The 19,081-nt window shown below is 35.4% G+C and overlaps 1 protein-coding gene across 1 annotated transcript in view; it reads left to right on the top strand.

Annotated features, from left to right (window-relative positions):
- Positions 1 to 371: 371 nt before the first annotated feature.
- The window catches only part of LOC306883069 (short transient receptor potential channel 7-like), a gene marked incomplete at both ends in the record, with an annotated part of 66,054 nt that continues 47,344 nt past the window's right edge, over positions 372 to 19,081 (top strand). Inside the window, one exon of the mRNA XM_079438148.1 lies at positions 372 to 1,124. Within this exon, the coding sequence (XP_079294274.1) occupies positions 372 to 1,124 (753 nt within the window). The remainder of the gene's footprint in view (positions 1,125 to 19,081) is intronic.

Below are 19,081 nucleotides of genomic sequence, written 5' to 3'. Positions count from 1 at the left end.
ATTTAAGCTATTTAGCAGCAAACATTTACAGCTAGTTTGGGACGTTTTCTTGATGTAGTTAAAATCAATGTTATATTAGTATCATTATAAACATAGTATTTATTAATATTTTGAGGTTTTGGTAATTAAATATTGAGGTTAATATTTGAGGTTTTTGTTTTAAATATTATTATTATTATTATTATTTAAATATGTATATATAGTATTTATTGATTTTTTTATTTCCATTTTAGTTTCAGTAATTTTAGTTCTTCAACTTAAACTAAATGAAAATTAGACATTTTACCTTAGCAATGAACTGAAATATATTTTATACTCTATTTTACTTAAAAAATGAAATTTTTTGTTTGTTTTCTCTCAGGTCAGAGGTCATGCATCGCAGGCACACCACCCTGCGAGAGAAGGGCCGTCGGCAGGCTATCCGAGGCCCTGCCTACATGTTCAACGAACGCGGCACCAGCCTCACAGTGGAGGAGGAGCGTTTCCTTGATGCAGCGGAGTACGGCAACATTCCCGTTGTCCGCAAGATGCTGGAAGAGTCCAAAACGCTCAACTTCAACTGTGTGGACTACATGGGGCAAAACGCGCTGCAGTTAGCAGTCGGCAATGAGCACCTGGAGGTTACAGAGCTCTTGCTAAAGAAGGATGGGTTGGCGCGCGTTGGCGACGCACTTCTTTTGGCGATCAGCAAAGGTTACGTGCGAATTGTGGAGGCCATTTTGGCTCATCCGGCGTTCGCAGGTGGTTTGAGACTGACTTTGAGTCCGCTGGAGCAGGAACTGAGGGACGACGACTTCTATGCCTATGACGAGGACGGGACACGGTTTTCGCTCGACGTGACGCCGGTGATTCTGGCCGCGCACTGTCAAGAGTATGAGATCGTACACATCCTGCTGATGAAGGGCGCCAGGATCGAGCGGCCGCACGACTACTTCTGCAAGTGCTACGAGTGCACGGAGAAACAGAGACGCGACTCGTTCAGTCACTCCAGATCGCGCATGAATGCGTACAAAGGGCTCGCTAGCGCCGTCTACCTGTCGTTGTCCAGTGAAGACCCCGTACTGACCCCACTAGAGCTCAGCAACGAACTCGCACGACTCGCCAACATAGAGACGGAGTTTAAGGTAAGAAACACATTGTTTCAAAGAGCCTTTACAGAAAAACATCAAATGATGTTAATGTTTATAATATCTTAATATCTTCATGCCTTATAGTCGCATTTAACAGATTAGACCGGGATGATAAAATATTTTACATTTTGTAATTATAGAAGCAGTCGAGCAGTTGATATTTGTTATATAGTACATAATGCCCTATACATACAGTCATGGCCAAAAATATCGGCACAAAATACAACCAAAGAAGGCTGTGAAAATTTATCTGCATTGTTAATCCTTTTGATCTTTTATTTTTTTAAATTCACAACAATCTAACCTTTCATTGGATAATAAGAATTTAAAATGGGGGGAAATATCATTATGAAATAAATGTTTTTCTCTAATACACAGCCACAATTAACGGCACCCTTTTATTCAATACTTTTTGAAACCTCCATTTGCCAGTTTAACAGCTCTAAATTTTCTCCTATAATGCCTGATGAGGTTAGAGAACACCTGACAAGAGATCAGAGACCATTCCTTCATCCAGAATCACTCCAGATCCTTCAGATTCACAGCTCCATGGCGGTGCTTCTCCTCTTCAGTTCACCTCACTCATTTTCTACAGGGTTCAGGTCAGAGGACTGGAATGGCCATAGCAGAAGCTCGGTTTTGTGCTCAGTGACTTAAGTCAGTCACTTATAGATTTTTTATCTGTTGGTATTTGATAGAATCCATGATGCCATGTATCTAAACAAGATGTCCAGGACCTCACCAAACCCATCTTGAGTGTTTGCTGCTAAAAAGCTCATTCTTTAGTTTCATCTGACCATAGAAGCCAGTCCCATTTGAAGTTCCAGTCGTGTCTGATAACTGAATATGCTGGAGATTGTTTTTGGATGAGCTCTGAGAATTTTTCTTGAAACCCTTCCGAACAACATGTGGTGATGTAGGGGCTCTTTGCCTTTTTTTTTTTAAGGTTTTCTGACCCCGAGACTCAATTATTTTCTGCAATTGTCCAGCTGTGGTCCTTGGAGAGTCTTTAGCCACTCAAACTCCCCTGCTCACCGTGCATTAGGACAATATAGACACACGTCCTCTTCCAGGCAGTTTCGTAACATTTTATGTTGATTGGAAATTCTTAATTATTGCCCTGATGGTGGAAATGGGAATTTTCACTGCTCTAGCTCTTTTCTTAAAGCCACTTCACTAATTTGTGAAGCTCAATTATCTTTTGCTGCACATCAGAAATATATTCTTTGGTTTTTCTCATTGTGATGGATGATTAAGGGAATTTGGGCTTTGTTTTCCCTCCTATTTATATTTCTGTGAAACAGGAAGCCATGGCTGGATAATTTCATGTTCATAATCACCCTGGAGTGCTCAGAATTGTGAATATGAATGGGAATATACTTCAGAGATATTTTACTAATAAGAATTTCTAGGGGTGCCAATAATTGTGTCCAACGTGTATTTGAGAAAAACATTTATTTCGTAATGATATTTCCCCCTATTTTAAATTCTTGTTATCCAATGAAAGGTTAGATTTTTGTGAATTTTTTAAATAAAAGATCAAAAGGATTAACAATGCAGATTAATTTTCACAGCCTTCTTTGATCATATTTACCAAGGGTGCTGATATTTTTGGCCATGACTGTATATACTATATTTATGCAGAAAAAGTTAGACGTACTTGTACATCTAATTCATATAAAAAGCTGGGTGATAACATAGTTACATTTTACAACAAAATAATAAAAACCAGGGTCACTGCTAATTTTTTTTTGTTAAGTAGTATTTCTGTCTTGTTCTCCATCACAAATATAGTATATAAAAATTCTTAAATCAAGACATTTACTTGAGAATCGAAATTACATAAGATATTAAGTCTTGATTTCTAAAAAAGTGTATCAGAAAGAAGTGAGTTTAAAAAAATCTGTAAGTGGGTTTAGAAAAATAAATCTAATTCAAAGGGAAAACAATATAATTTTTCTGAACAGATAAATGACTATAGGCAGATATTATTTTCTTGTTTATGTTCTTGTTTTTTTTTTTTTTTTTTTAGTAATTCTGTCCTCCTTTTGGAAGCAATAACCTCCACACAGGGTTTCCTGTAATTGTGCATCAGACCTGCACATGGTCTGGAGGAATTTAGCACCAAAGTGGTTTCATTTTAGCAGTTTTCTTGATATATCTGGTGTGAATTGCTCTCTTAAGGTGATATCACAGCATCTCAGTGGGTTTGAGGTCAGGACTCTGATTGCTTCACTCCAGAAGGTCTGTTTTCGTCTGTTAAAGGGCTCACATGATGCTATTTTCAAAGATCATTAATTTGTGTATCGAGTGTGGTAGAATATGTTAGCATGCTTTAATGTTCAAAAAACACATTGTTTTTCACATTCTGTTAATTATTGTAGCTCCTCTATGCCAAGTCTTTCTAGAACACGTCAGTTTCTACAAAACCTCTCTTTCCGAATAGTTACTGTGCTCTGATTGGTCAGTTGACCCAGTGCCTTGTGATGTGATGTTTTGGAAATGTAATGCCCCTTTCCATAACCACAAATGCGGCTACCAAAGCAATTATAAAGACAGTTAATAATGTTGTCAGTTTTACCATATCAGTTTGAGCCTGAGTCAAATAAATCTGAATGCAGATGACCAAACCGATCGATCAGGAACAACTTGTATTACTCTACACTTCACCTTTTAAACAGTCAATAACAAATACTAAAACACACTCACAGTCTCTGATTCAGAAGCACCAAATTGTCCTATAGCAAAGTTGGAATTGCCCCATTTTTTACAAACAGCCTTTGTGCACTGCCGCCTTGTACTCAGGTTCAGGAAACTGTCCTCTGTAAAATGAGCTGCACACACGCAAACATTTGGCCTGCACTGTTCTGCAACAGTGTTGTAAATAAATCTTAACCACTGACTGTTTCCTTATTGTATTCACTTTTTGGAAGGTCAAATAAAGTGCTTTTGCTTTCGCATAGAGTCTCCACAACATGGCAGCAACAGCACCACTGCCTTACCTGAAACCATGCCTTCATCCTTTACGTATTTGGGCGGCATAATGCAAATATTCCCACATAGTGAAGTAGATTCTGTAGGTGAGGGAGGATTCAATCGAGGTGTTTTCAGTGAGTTTTGGTCAGCCTTCTTTTTTAGATAAAAATATATATTTTTGTGGGAGACTTTGAGCTTTGTAACTTTGCAGATCTTACACATGCACAAACAGATACATAACACACTAAAGAAAAAGGAAAACAGAAAAACGCATCATATGACCCCTTTAAAGTCGTTGATAACAATCTTTAGTTGATATAGTTTTTGTTCGTTTGTTTGTTCGTTTTTTTTAATTTGGCCTTTTTTACAAATAGTGAAAATGATCTTGTCGCAATGATTTGTTTTAATGAATTAAATTCAGTGCAAAAAATACTACCCTTATAAACACTCTAAAAGTAAAATAATATATCACCGTTTTTATTAAACTAAGGAGAATTTGGGAAGAAAAAAGTGCTTAGCTGATGAAATATATTAAAATATTGCTGCAATCCAAAAAAAATCTTAATGAGACTAATTTTCTTCATCCAAAATAATTTTTCTTCCTTTATGCTTACTATTGTAGTTGAACATATTGACAGGTTTTGTGTACTTCACGTTTAGACTCATTGGAGCAAATACAATACAGATCTGCATATAAAGTCATTTGGTGTTATGTAAGGAAAGACAACAAAAACACTCGATATAAATAATGAGAATATTTCACAAGCACGTCTCATCTTCCCAAACTACATTAGAGCAGCTGCGACACTGAATCTTCAGGCAATACAATCAACTCTCACTGTATGAGAGCAATGAATAACAGCGTGTGTGTCTGTGAGAAACGGGGCAGGAAACAGTCAGATAATGTACTTTGAGTCTGATATTTGAGCCGATGGCTTTTACTTCATACGGACATCCTGACCTGGAGAAGATGAGAAGCCAGCAGAAAGAAGATGAGATAGAAACAGAGTACTGTAGCTCTGTGAGTATTTTGTATTTGTATGCATATTAAAGTTTCAACTTATCAAATAAACTAATGGAAGTCGCATCTCTTGCACTCCTTGTTTTACATGAACAGCTACTTAGAAGGTAGTTCCCTATGTAGACAATTATGCTGGATGTGTGTGAGGATCAGGTGTAAGTATGTGTTTGTCAGGGCTCAGATGGTGGCGAGTGCATCCACTACACAACTGTAAATTAAAGTGTTCTTCACACAGGAGTGTGTGTAATTAACTACAACCCGTCTCTCTAGGGCTCTCTCTGTGTGTGTATTTGAATGTTAATTCGCACGTCCAGTGTTTCAGTTAAGAGTCCACACGTTCAGCAGAGCAGCATCTGTTTCCCAGCACACACTGCTCACTAATGAGTGTGAGTCTAATCCATCTGATGGCTGAATCCTGCTGGACTCCTCAGGGATCGGATCCGTCTGTGGACCGAATCAGTCCTCCTCTAGAGCCGTCTGACAGCACACGTTTCACTGCATGTGATCTATTCATGTAGAAAAGAAGATATTTAATGTAGTTTTGTCCAACATTGGATTCAATGTTTATATAATATATATATATATATATATATATATATATATATATATATATATATATATATATGTATATATATATATATAATGTGTAAGGATAATTTGATTATATAAAAATAAAACTAAATATTAATACAATATATATATATATATATATATATATACATATGTGTGTGTGTGTGTGTGTGTGTATAAGTATAATTTTAAGTAACTGTTTAGTTTAGTGTATAGGCAAAATTTCTCATTTTCATTTAGTTAAGTTGAAGTAATAAAATAACTAAAAGAAAAAAATTCAATAAAACACAGATATATAATATTTATAAAAATTACAAAAACACAACAAATATATTCTTCATATATTTTACCTTACTATATAAGTTATAATGTGTAATAATATATAAGTAAAATGTAATAAAATATAAAAATAGATTTGTATAATATATGTGTCACAGGTCGTGGTTGTAGAAAGGCACAAAGAATGAATGAATAAACGTAAATAATCTTTAATAGGCTTCAACACACATAGACCATTGAAATCAACATTAATCCAGGACAAAGAACACAATGAAACTGAAGGTTTATAAAGATCAGGAAACAAAGGAGCAAACGAGATGATTAACTAACACAGGTGGAAACTAAAAAACTAAATCAGGGAACACAGGAGCAAGACCAAAAAAGGGCAAACAGGAAATTCAACTGCAACAAAAATGTGACAATATGTTTTATTAAATATTATTTACATGCAGTATATATATTGTATGTATATGAATGTGTGTGTGTTTTTTATTAAATATTAACATATTCAAGTACATACATATTAATATATTATATGTTATGCTAACCTATTGTAATATTTTAACTTACATATATGAGCAAAATATATAGTAAGAAATGTTTAATTAAAACATATACAGTATTATACAAATGTATTTTATATATAATAGTCACATATCACTTTCACTTAATATTATGATAAATATATGTGTAACATGTCTGTGTTTCCCTTGTGACCTAGTTTTCCCCGATCTGTTTAATTAGTCATTGTGTTCACCTGTCGGCCCCTCGTTATGTGCCCTTTATTAGTTCCTGTCTTTGAGTTTGATTTTGTCAGTTATTATTTCATGTCTACGTGTTTGATTGACTCCTGAGACTCCTTGTATCTTCTCGGATTGTGCATTAAAAGACAGATTAATTCATATTCTCCTTCGTTGTGCGCCTTACTCAGCACCGCACGTAACAATATGAGGAATATATTTGTTGTCTTTTTGACATTTTCGTAATTACTTCTCTTAAAATATGTCTTTATTTATTTTTTATTATCATTTTAGTTATTTTAGTATTTCAAGTTAACTAAATGAAAATGGGAAATGTTGCCTTGGCAAATAGCTGAAATAAAATACGTTTACTTACTATGTTCATTTTTTATTTCACATTTTTTTAATATGGTTTTAATTGAAGTTAACATTAATAACAGACATTATAAGGCCTGTTTGAAATGATGAAAAGCTGCAGTTCCTGCGGTATCGTCTTGAATCTTCAGCGATGAATGCGGTGCGGGTCAGCGGTGGATTGGTTTGTCAAATCCAATCATTCTTAGTTTCGTTCCTCATTGTAAAGAGGGTTTTACTCCCCAACCTCATATAAACTCTGTCAGGTTTTGTGTGTTGGTCAGACGCCGGTGCGTCTCTGAGCTAATTCCTGCTGAAGTGCCAAGATTTAAGGGCCATATGGGTGCACAGATCGTCTCGTCTTCAGAAGTACCATCTATATTAGCGTCTGATGAAAACCAATATGGATTTTATCCTCCCAAAACAGGCTGCAGACAACTAGGAACAAAAGCATTGTTTTTGGGCCGTCTGAAGATTCCATGGGTCATGTGACCACTGTTGCCACCGGTAACATCACATCTGTTGCCCGTGGCGCTGAGACGGATGCTGAGTCTTCAGCTGATGGAATCCTCCCGTTTGTCTTGGTTTGAGACGGAGGATTACCAGAGGTTTCTTAGGAATGTTCATTAGAGACGAGGCGGCACTCATTTCAGGAGTGACAGACTCCAGATGATCCCTGCGGCCGCGACTGGCAGAGGAATGCAGTCCAGCAAAGAATGCTATAAATTACCGCATTCATTCTGCTAAAATGCGACTGCGAATGCCAGCAATTTTTCATTTATAATTAGTTTAAAATTGAGACTTTACAAATTTATTTTCTGTCTAAAAACTTTCAGGTATTAATAATACTAGGAAGGTATTAAATGGGCTATAATAAGTCTTACTTTAGATATTTTCTTAAGAATACAAAATTCTTCTCAAATCAGTGCAAATAATGATGTTAAATTAACTTTTTTTTTTTTTTTCCTGGACATTTTTAATTGAAATGTTTTTGTTGTTTTCCCCTAAAATGCAACTGTAAATGTTGGCCTTTTTTAATTTATTTTTTTATAATTACTTAGAATATTAATGGACATTTCAATTTGTTTTTCTAAATAACTTTTTAGTTTAGAGTTAAATAGGCTGTAATAAAATTGGTAAAAATAAAAACAGATGTGTGTGATTTGTTTGTTTTAGATATTTTATATCCACAAAGGTATTATTTAAAAAAATATAGTTTATATTTTATTTGTATTTTTTTAGCAGTCAAGACTGTTTAAAGTTTGATTAATTTTGCTAAAATGCAGCTGTTAATGCCAGCCATTTTTATTTACAATTACATTATATATTAGTTTAGACATTATACATTTATTTTCTAAATAACTTTTAGGTATATTTTTGGTAATAAGTTTTAGGTAATAGTGAAATAACTTTCTATGTTAAATAGACCATATTACAAATAAATATAGTATGTTTTCACGTTTTTACTTCAGACATTTAATTTCTAAAATAGCGGGGGGGTTTTGTTGTTGTTGTTTTTTTTGTTTTTTAAATCAGTGCAAATAATGAGCATCTCACTGTGACAACTTACCCCATATATATTTTTTGAAATGTTGCAATTTTTTATTCATAACAACTCAGAATATTAGACATAATACATCTGTTGTTATGCCTTTATCTTTAGATATTTAATTTTTACAAATGTATTGTTTTTTTATTTTTAAAGCATTCACTGAGGTAAACGACATGACCATTTCTCAATCTTGAACATGATTGATCTTGTTTAACACATATTAGTGAACCCTAGAGTGATTCTGTGCTTAGTAACCGTTGTGAAACCTTCTGTAATCGAACATCATTATAATTATATTAATGTGAAGTACGTGTGACATTGAGGCTGTACTGGAAAAATCCATACTGAAATTACAGTCATATACTGAAGACTAAATATGAAACTGTCTGTGTGTTTATGATAGAAGGAAGAGAAATTAAATTGCCATTGTGAGAGCTATATTCACATTTATTCATTTAGCAGAAGCTCCAATGTGAATTACAATACAATAAATAAGTCTGAATTTATAGACTAAACCAGAAAGCAAACTGACTTTTTAAAAGAGATTTATTCAAACAGAAAGTCCCTGTATACTTTGAAATTAGACTCATTATTGAGTTTAAATAAAAAAGATTGTGTTTACAGTAATGCAGTTAAAGTTAATAGGCTAGAAATGTGAAGTTTGCATTTGGTAAAGCATCTAAATGAACTGTTCTGTGCAAAAAAAAGTGTGTTATTTGGTTTTGTGGCTATTCTTTCCCCATAGACTTTCCCTGTCAGTGTATCACTACAAAGAGTCTAAATGATCTTCTGTGGTAATCGACAACATGTCACAGATACTGTCCGTAGAGCTTAACTTGTATTGAACTGGAATATTCCTATAATGTGATCTGAAGACTTCAGATGGGAGAGTATCAGATATCTAAAGTGTGTGTGTGTGTGTGTGTGTGTGTGTTGAGGCAGTGTTTGTGTGTTGGGTTGTTCGAGCTCACAGTGTCTTTCTCATCCCTCAGAAAGACTGATTTCTTCACAAGAGACTAGTGAAAAGGGCAAATCTGCTAGATCAGCTGGCTATCAGTCATATGAAACACACACACACACACACACACCTCGGGCAGGTCAGGCTCATGGGAGTGTGTGACAGGGGGTCATTTTCATCATATGACATTATCATATCCGCTCCATCATAATATGCTAAACAGAGAGAGCAGCTATTAGAATGAGCTGTCTAGTAAACAAATCACAAAGGAAAGTGGCTCAGGCATCACTATCTAGAAGATGAGTTGTAGTTGTTTGCATAGTTGCATGTCATTTGATTTTTCCCATTAACTCTTTACCCACCAAACACAGAATTTTCTGTGTTTCCGTGTTTTCACTGTTTCGTTGTGAAAGCGAAAGTACTTTATTTGGGCTTCCAAAAGAGGACACAACTAGAAATCAGTGGTTCATTTTACCGAGGACTATTTCCTGAACCTGGGAGTAGCCTGCCAGTTATGATCAAAGGCTGTTTCTATAAAGTGGGGCAATTCCAACTTTGCAAGGACAGTCTAACGCTTCTGACTTACAGCCTGTAAGTATGTTTTCTTATTTAAAGAATTTGCCACTGACGATTCAAACGCGAGTTTTGAGCAGTGTAGAGTAGTGCTTGTCTGTCGTTTCTCCGATCACAAATGCAGACATGGTAATGTTTACGCGGCGTGATGCAACGTGACGCGTAAAAAGACAGTATAAGTCATTATAATCAGGAATTATGTCCCCACTGGATGCAACAAATGCCTCTTTTATAATGGGTTTTATTGTTTTTGTGTTGTTGCGCCGGGACACTGCATCACAATAAGGGGTAAGGGGCATAACATTTCCGTCACACACTTGAGGTATTCGGTCAATCACAATGCACTGGATAGCTGGCCAATCAGAGCAGGCCTCGCTTCTCAGAACGATGAGCTTTGTAAAAATTGATGCGTTTCAGAAAGGCAGGGCATAGAATGAATGAATGAATGAATGATGCATTTATATAGCGCATTTATTGTGTATTGCCGTACACCCAAAGCGCTTTACAATCATGTGGGGGTCTCTCCTCAACCACCACCAGTGTGCAGCATCCACTTGGATGATGCGACGGCAGCCACAGTACAACGGCGCCAGTGCGCTCACCACACACCAGCTACAGGTGGAGAGGAGAGAGTGATAGAGCCAATCACGTGGATGGGGATTATTAGGAGGCCATGATTGATAAGGGCCAGTGGAGGGAATTTGGCCAGGACACCGGGGTTACACCCCTACTCTTTACGAGAAGTGCCATGGGATTTTTAGTGACCACAGAGAGTCAGGACCTCGGTTTAACGTCTCATCCGAAAGACGGCATAGAGGAGCAACAATAATGTGCAGTATGTGGAAAATAATGCGTTTTTTGAACCTTAAACTGCATAAATACACAAAATAATGTTTTTTTAGCAACATCATATGACCCCTTTAAACTTTCCTACATTCAAGTGTTGATTAAAAAAGAATGCTTGAAGCAAGAATAAAATTATTTTTTTGTTGTTTAAAAGTAGAGGCTCTCTTCTTTAATTTGATATATTGCATGTTCAGATATTCATACAATAAAATATTCTGGGGGCCATGGAATTTTAATGAAAATCGTCAAAAATGCTGTCAATGGCTGGCAACTTTTTTTTCAAAAACACTGGCGGGTTAATAATCAAATATGTAGGAATGTAATGTAGATGCGAGCAGGAATGCATATAGTTTGTTTATCATTACACCTCCATTGGTGAAATTATTATTAAGTTTATAATTTTTAACCAGTAGGTGGTGCTGTCATCAGTTTTGCGTATTATTGCAAAGACACTGTGTCTGTATTATTAAGGTTAGTAAGGTGGATATTTTGAATTAGATTTTATTTTCATTGTAATTTAAGTTAAAGTTTTGATTTTGTTTTGTGTTTTTGTCATTTTTATTAGTTTATTTAATATATACATTTTAGTTTGGGCTGATTTAGTTAGCGTTATTTAAGTATTTTAGTATGTTTTTAAAAATATTTTATTTCAGTTATTGTTTATTTTATTTCAAGAACTTAAAATCGGGGGTTGAAAATCAGAAAAAAAACAAAATCAATCGGTTCACTCTGAGCAGAATCGATATTTTAATGCTTCTGTTCCTGCGTACCTCTGTATTATTACCTTTCCGAAGCTAGTTTGAGTAGAAAAAAATACTGGTTAATAATGTTATTTTTTAAACGTTTCTTTGCCTATAATAATAATAATAAAATACAGTGTTTTCTTTACACACACACAAAAAAAAAGGTGAAAAAAGGAGATCTGGTATCTTACCCGCTGTACTTAGTCATAGCCAATACATCATAATCTTTTCTAGATTTTGGTCAAATGTAGCCTTAAACAAAATAAAAAAAATCTGTCAATGCTTTTAAGACATTAAAGTATTTTTCAAGATATTTCAAAATATTTGCTGCATTGTTAAACAATGCTACTCATATAAACTTGCATTTTGAGAGGAAAAAAACATAAGTCGCGTATAAGCTCACGTCAAATTTTAATATTACATTCAGAAATAATGTAGAATAAAATGCCGGTAAAGCAAAATGATTACAAACATTATAAACAAAGCTATTAGTTCCCTTCTCTCCACAGCAAATCCTCTAAAGTTAAGGGGAGATAAAGCATTTATAGGCTATATAAACGTCAAGCCAAAAACAAATAAATTTAAGGTGAAACTGATGCCTACCTCTCATTCGGCATAAATTCAAATGTTTGAATGCAACGGCGCTGTGTCTGTATTGTTAAGGTATCATTTATATACTGTTATGGTTTTTTTTAAAGGTAGGAAGGAAAGGACGTGTGGCGTCCCATACTTGGAATTTGTGCATTTAACCCATCCAAGTGCACACACACAGCAGTGAGAAGTGAACAAACACACACACACGCATTGTGAACACACACCCAGAGCAGTGGGCCGTGGGGAGCAGTTGGGGGTCCGGTGCCTTGCTCAAGGGTCTCACCTCAGACATTTTTTTTTTTTTTTTTTTTGGTGGCGCTTCAGAGTTTACACCCTAAATTTTAAACCAGAAATATTCAACCCCTCTGCAAACCTGCCAAAAAGAAAAAAGTTCATATGTAGAAGACGGAACAAATTATACAACCATTAACTCTTGTACCGTGTTGGCCTGATAACCAGCAGTAGAATGGCAAGGAGCTCTAGCATGTGTCTCTGAATTCACATCTCGCCATTCAGTTTGTGCCAATACTTCCAGGTTAAATTAATCAGGAAGGGTCATGTGACATTCATTTTAGTCAAACTGAGAATACAACAAAATAAAGTACAATACCAACAAAATTATGAAATTAACACGCACACAAAAATACACACTTAAATCGTGAAATAAAGATACAAACAATATAAACATTAATCCCTAAAATCGCAATACGTCCGTCATAACTCATAGCTGACCTATCAGCGTCAGCTACAGCAGTGAACAGAAACTCTCTCAGTGTCTAATACAGCAGCAAACATGACTGCAAAAATACTCACTCTCAGGCCATCCGAGATGAAGATGAGTTTGTTTCATTATGGGAACAGATTTGGTGAAATGTAGCACTACATCACTTGCTCACTAATGGAGTGAATGGGTGCCATCAGACCGAGACTCCGAACTGAAAGCTGATACAAACATCACAATATTTCACAAATAATCCACACCTCTCCAGTCCATCAATTAACATATTTTGAAGTGAAAATCACCATGTTTGTAAGAAACAAATCCATCATTAAGAGATTTTAACATCAAACCGTTACTTCAGATCAAAATAGAATTCCATAATCCATAATAACTATTCCTCCAGTGATAAAGTCCATCCCCTGTTGTCCTCTCACATCAAAATCCACCTAGAACTGTTTTGAACTGTTTTTATGCTTGATCTGTGCATATTTCTCTGCTTATTAAGACTAGACAACTTTTGTCACTAGAGAAAGCCATAGTATTAATAGAGGACTCATATTTTAGCCGGAAACAACAGTTTATAGTTAAAACATCTTAATGATGGATTTGTTTCTTACAAACACACAACTTTTGGCTTCCCAAGATGCTTCTTTATGGACTGGAGTGGTGTGGATTACTTGTGGATTACTGTTATGTTTTTATCAGCTGGTTGGACTCTCATTCTGACGGCACCCATTCACTGCAGAGGATCCATTGGTGAGCAAGTGATGTAACAATTTCTCTAAATCTGTTCTGCAGATATTATCATAAACACATACTCAAAAAATATTATCATTGTTTCCCTCTTATAATGTCTCTGAACATTAAACTCACACTCAGCAACTTTAAATACAGTCTATATTTAATGTATTGCTGTATTATTGCAAGGAAACAAGAAAATTGCATTCATTAATCAACAGTTGTGGCTGTTACACTGGCTGTGCATTCATTTATATAGTTTAATAGCCTTTATCTCAGATTGTTGGTCCTAAAAATGCTCTCGTGTGTAGAACTGCTTTCTTGCAATATCGATTCAGCATCAGCCCCAATTACAAGTGTCTCGCAAGCCTCCGTTGCTAAAGCGTTTACATGACTTACAGTCACATTATGAGAGTGTTTTCAGGAGGCCGGTATCCCCGCTGGGCTTTTACTGAAATTATTTCATTTTAACCAATTTGTTTGTCACAATGTCCTTGTGTGTTTCTGTTTGTTTGGTTACAGTGAGCTGTTTGAATAAGGTGAGCAGATTTCTGAAATGGAGTCCGGGGACATTTTCTAGTTCAGCAGTCAATATAGCATTAAAATCTCATTTGTTGTCATTTATACATTTAAAAAAGTTTTTTTTTTTTTTTTTTAATTGTTGTGGATCATATGAACTATTACACTAATTAAAAATTATGATTTTAATACAACTTTAATTACAAGCTTTAATACAACCAGGATTCACACTAAGAAAAATAGTAAATATTAACTATTGCAAAAAAGCAAACAGAGCAAAACAGTCTTATATTATAACAAAATTATGACTTAATAATAATAATTTTTCGAAGTTAAACAAAGATCGTTGGAGTATGTTTTACAGGAAAATACTTAAAAAAAATTCATGGTTAAATAAATATTTTACTTGCTGTTTATTTGTAAGTGTTTGTGAGATTTACTAGCAGTTTCTACACAGGTTTTCCATTAACATATTATAAATAATTTGTATCTTTATTTTGGCTTATTATTTTGCGTTTAGGCATTTCAAGTGCAAAGTATGTGTTTTCTGCAAATGTAGACTAATTGCTACAAGTGTAACACTGTGTTTTGATGGTTGGACTTTCCAAAGTATTTACAATTTTGTGTAAAGGAATCCTGTTATAGGCCCTCTTCAGACCCTGTTATGTACAGTACATCTAAACAGTATTACTTTAATTTGACATGTACTGTATAGTTATCATGTGACTACTTTGAAACTCATAAAGTTGTCTCTTTTGATAATTGATGATTTTAATGCTCTGCTCTCATCCAGGTTATGTTCTTCATTAGTATGAAGTGCTGACAGATGCTGGATCTGTCAGTTTGCATTTTTGGTTCATTTGAGATGTTCAGTCATATGCGTAGAATCATAATGCAGCTGATTTGATGCTGATGTCTTTTCCTGGAAGGGTTCAACACTCAAAGCAGCTGCTTGTCCAGAATGAGACCCGTGTGTGTGTGTGTGTGTGTGTGATCTGACTGCCGTATACTTTCGCTTCAGCCAATGTAAGTAACTTTGAGACAACAATCTTAATGCTTTTGTAGAAGATTTGAGATATTACATCTGTTGTAAGGATTGCAGATCACTTAATGCCAGAGGCAGACATCATAATCATATTTTACCTTATAAAAAAGTTTCAGTTATGGATGCTGATTTGTAAATGCAATGTTCCAGATGCTCTAAAATCCACATTAGAGTTACAGCTCTGACGTGAAACTGCATTGAATTATTAATTTTTTTATGTTTCGTAATGCATCAGCACATACTGTAACTTGCATGGCTAGAAGCATTAGCATTTACATAATTAGTAGATAGTCTAACGGATGTCAGGACTAGATCTTATCGCAAATGGAGGCACTTAATTGTTTAAAATAATGTTTTAATGGGTTCTTCTGTTTGGTTTACAGTTGATAAGATTTTTTATTTTCATGTTTTTAAAGATTATTCTACTCACCAAGGCTGCATATATTTGATTAAAATCACAGTAAAAACAGCTAAATTGTTAAATATTATTATAATTTAAAATAATGGTTTTCTCTCTGAATACATTGTAGAATTTATTCCTGTGATCAAAGCTGAATTTTCAGCATCATTACTTCAATGTCACATGATCCTTCAGAAATCATTCTAATATGCTGATTTACTCAAGAAACATTTCTAATTATTATCAATGATGAAAACAGTTGGGCTGCTTCATATTGTTTTTGTGGAAAATGTAATGCATTTTATTTTTCAGGATTCTTTGACGAATAGAATGTTCAAAAGAAAAGCATTTATTCAAAATATAAATCTTTTTGTAACATTATGAATGTTTTTACTGTCACTTTTGATCAATGTAATGCATCCTTGCTGAATCAAAATAGTAATCTTATACTGACACCAAACTTTTTGAATGGAAATGTATATTCATCAGTCAGCGTGTTTGCAAATCCATCTCAGTCAGCTTGATCCAACTACGACGGGCCGCTTTGGGCCCAAACTGTGAAACGGTTGAGAGTTTATCGCAGGCAGACCATGATTACAGCAAAGGCCGATCCGTGTCTGTGCTTGAACACACACGAGTGAAGGGATTTGTTTCCTGAGACAGACAGACTGCTCGTTATCTCAGAGATCAGTCTGACGGCCGTCCAGAGCTCAGCATCTTTTCTACTCACAGACCTCAGTGTCAGAAATCAAACGCTCGGCTGTTTCGCTGGAGGACACTGATGCGGATTGAAAGGGCTGATAACTGCAGTTGTTCTCAGTCTTGCAGGACCGGTTTGGATCTCTGTGTCTTTGTGAATGCTGGTTTGTGAGCTGTCAGAGAAGTTCAGTGTGTTGTGTTGCTGTTCTCACCTGCTTGTCCGTCAGTGAAATAATTGGAGCACGTTTTGCTTTCCTGTAACTTCTAAATCCTTTTTGGAAGAATCTCACAAGAATCTCATTTTAGGCCCAAAATGAAAATAAATAAATTTATGAAATCAAAAGAACTTTCCTATTAAGCTTTTTTCCTATAATGCTAAAAAAAATAAATCATTTCATATACTGTAGTAACATTATTACTCACCTTGTTTATTTATTTTATATTTTATTTTACTATATTTATTCTAACATATATATTTATTAAATGTATTGTTTTGTATTTTTTATACACACACATATATATATATATATATATATATATATATATATATATATATATATATATATATATACACACACACACAGTATCTCACATAAGTGAGTACACCCCTCACATTTTTGTAAATATTTTATTATATCTTTTCATGTGACATCACTGAAGAAATGACACTTTGCTACAATGTAAAGTAGTGATTGTACAGCTTGTATTACAGTGTAAATTTGCTGTCCCCTCAAAATAACTCAACACACAGCCATTAATGTCTAAACCGCTGGCCACAAAAGTGAGTACAACCCTAAGTGAAAATGTCCAAATTGAGCCCAATTAGCCATGTTTTCTCCCCGGTGTCATGTGACTGGTTAGAGTTACAAGGTCTCAGGTGTGAATGGGGAGCAGGTGTGTTAATTTTGGTGTTATTGCTCTCATTTTCTCATACTGGTCACTGGAAGTTCAACATGGCACCTCATGGCAAAGAACTCTCTGAGGATCTGAAAAAAATAATTGTTGCTCTACATAAAGATGGCGTAGGCTATAAGAGGATTGCCAAGACCCTGAAACTGAGCTCCAGCACGGTGGCCAAGACCATACAGCGGTTTAACAGGACAGGTTCCACTCAGAACAGGCCTCACCATGGTCGACCAAAGAAGTTGAGTGCACGTGCTCAGCATCATATCCAGAGGTTGTGTTTGGGGAATAGACGTATGAGTGCTGCCAGCATTGCTGCAGAAGTTGAAGGGGTGGGGGGTCAGCCTGTCAGTGCTCAGACCATACGCCGCACACTGCATCAAATTGGGCTGTCATCCCAGAAGGAAGCCTCTTCTAAAGATGATGCACAAGAAAGCCCGCAAACAGTTTGCTGAAGACAAGCAGACTAAGGACATGGATTACTGGAACCATGTCCTGTGGTCTGATGAGACAGAGATAAACTTATTTGATTCAGATGGTGTCAAGCGTGTGTGGTGGCAACCAGGTGAGGAGTACAAAGACAAGTGTGTCTTGCATACAGTCAAGCACGGTGGTGGGAGTGTCATGATCTGGGGCTGCATGAGTGCTGCCGGCACTGGGGAGCTACAGTTCATTGAGGGAACCATGAATGCCAACATGTACTGTGACATACTGAAGCAGAGACTGGGCCGCAGGGCAGTATTCCAACATGATAACAACTCCAAACACAACTCCAAGACGACCACTGCTAAAGAAGCTGAGGGTAAAGGTGATGGACTGGCCAAGCATGTCTCCAGACCTAAACCCTATTGAGCATCTGTGGGGCATCCTCAAACGGAAGGTGGAGGAGCGCAAGGTCTCTAACATCCACCAGCTCTGTGATGTCGTCATGGAGGAGTGGAAGAGGACTCCAGTTGCAACCTGTGAAGCTCTGGTGAACTTCATGCCCAAGAGGGTTAAGGCAGTGCTGGAAAATAATGGTGGCCCCACAAAATATTGACACTTTGGGCCCAATTTGGACATTTTCACTTAGGGGTGTACTCACTTTTGTGGTCAGCGGTTTAGACATTAATGGCTGTGTGTTGAGTTATTTTGAGGAGACAGCAAATTTACACTGTAATACAAGCTGTACACTCACTACTTTACATTGTAGCAAAGTGTCATTTCTTCAGTGTTGTCACATGAAAAGATATAATAAAATATTTACAAAAATGTGAGGGGTGTACTCACTTCTGTGAGATACTGTATATATACTACATATATATATATATATATATATATATATATATATATATATATATATATATACATAAAACAATTAACTGTTGATTGATTGATTGATTGAATTGTTGACAGGAATGGAAATTTACCATGTGGTAATTAAAATTAGTTTCACTGCAGATTAATTTTTTAAATGTTTTCACTCTTTACAGATTCTTTAAGTTGAATGGAGAAAAAAGAAACAGGTCTTGATTGTTTTTAAGTATTTGTTGTATTTATATAGAATAATTTAAACGTATTTAAATTACACAAAAATCATTGTAGTAAAACAAAAACTACCATTATGTATAAATACTTTACAAATATATTTTAAGAATTAAACATTCATATTTTATTTTTATTTTAAATGTTAAAAAATGTATATTTATTTATATAAATATTAAATATTATTTTGCTTCAC

The sequence above is a fragment of the Barbus barbus genome (assembly GCF_936440315.1).
Source record: "Barbus barbus genome assembly, chromosome: 17".
NCBI lineage: Eukaryota > Metazoa > Chordata > Actinopteri > Cypriniformes > Cyprinidae > Barbus > Barbus barbus.
The sequence above is the reverse complement of the archived record's forward strand: the minus strand, read 5'-3'. Positions and strand labels throughout refer to the sequence as shown.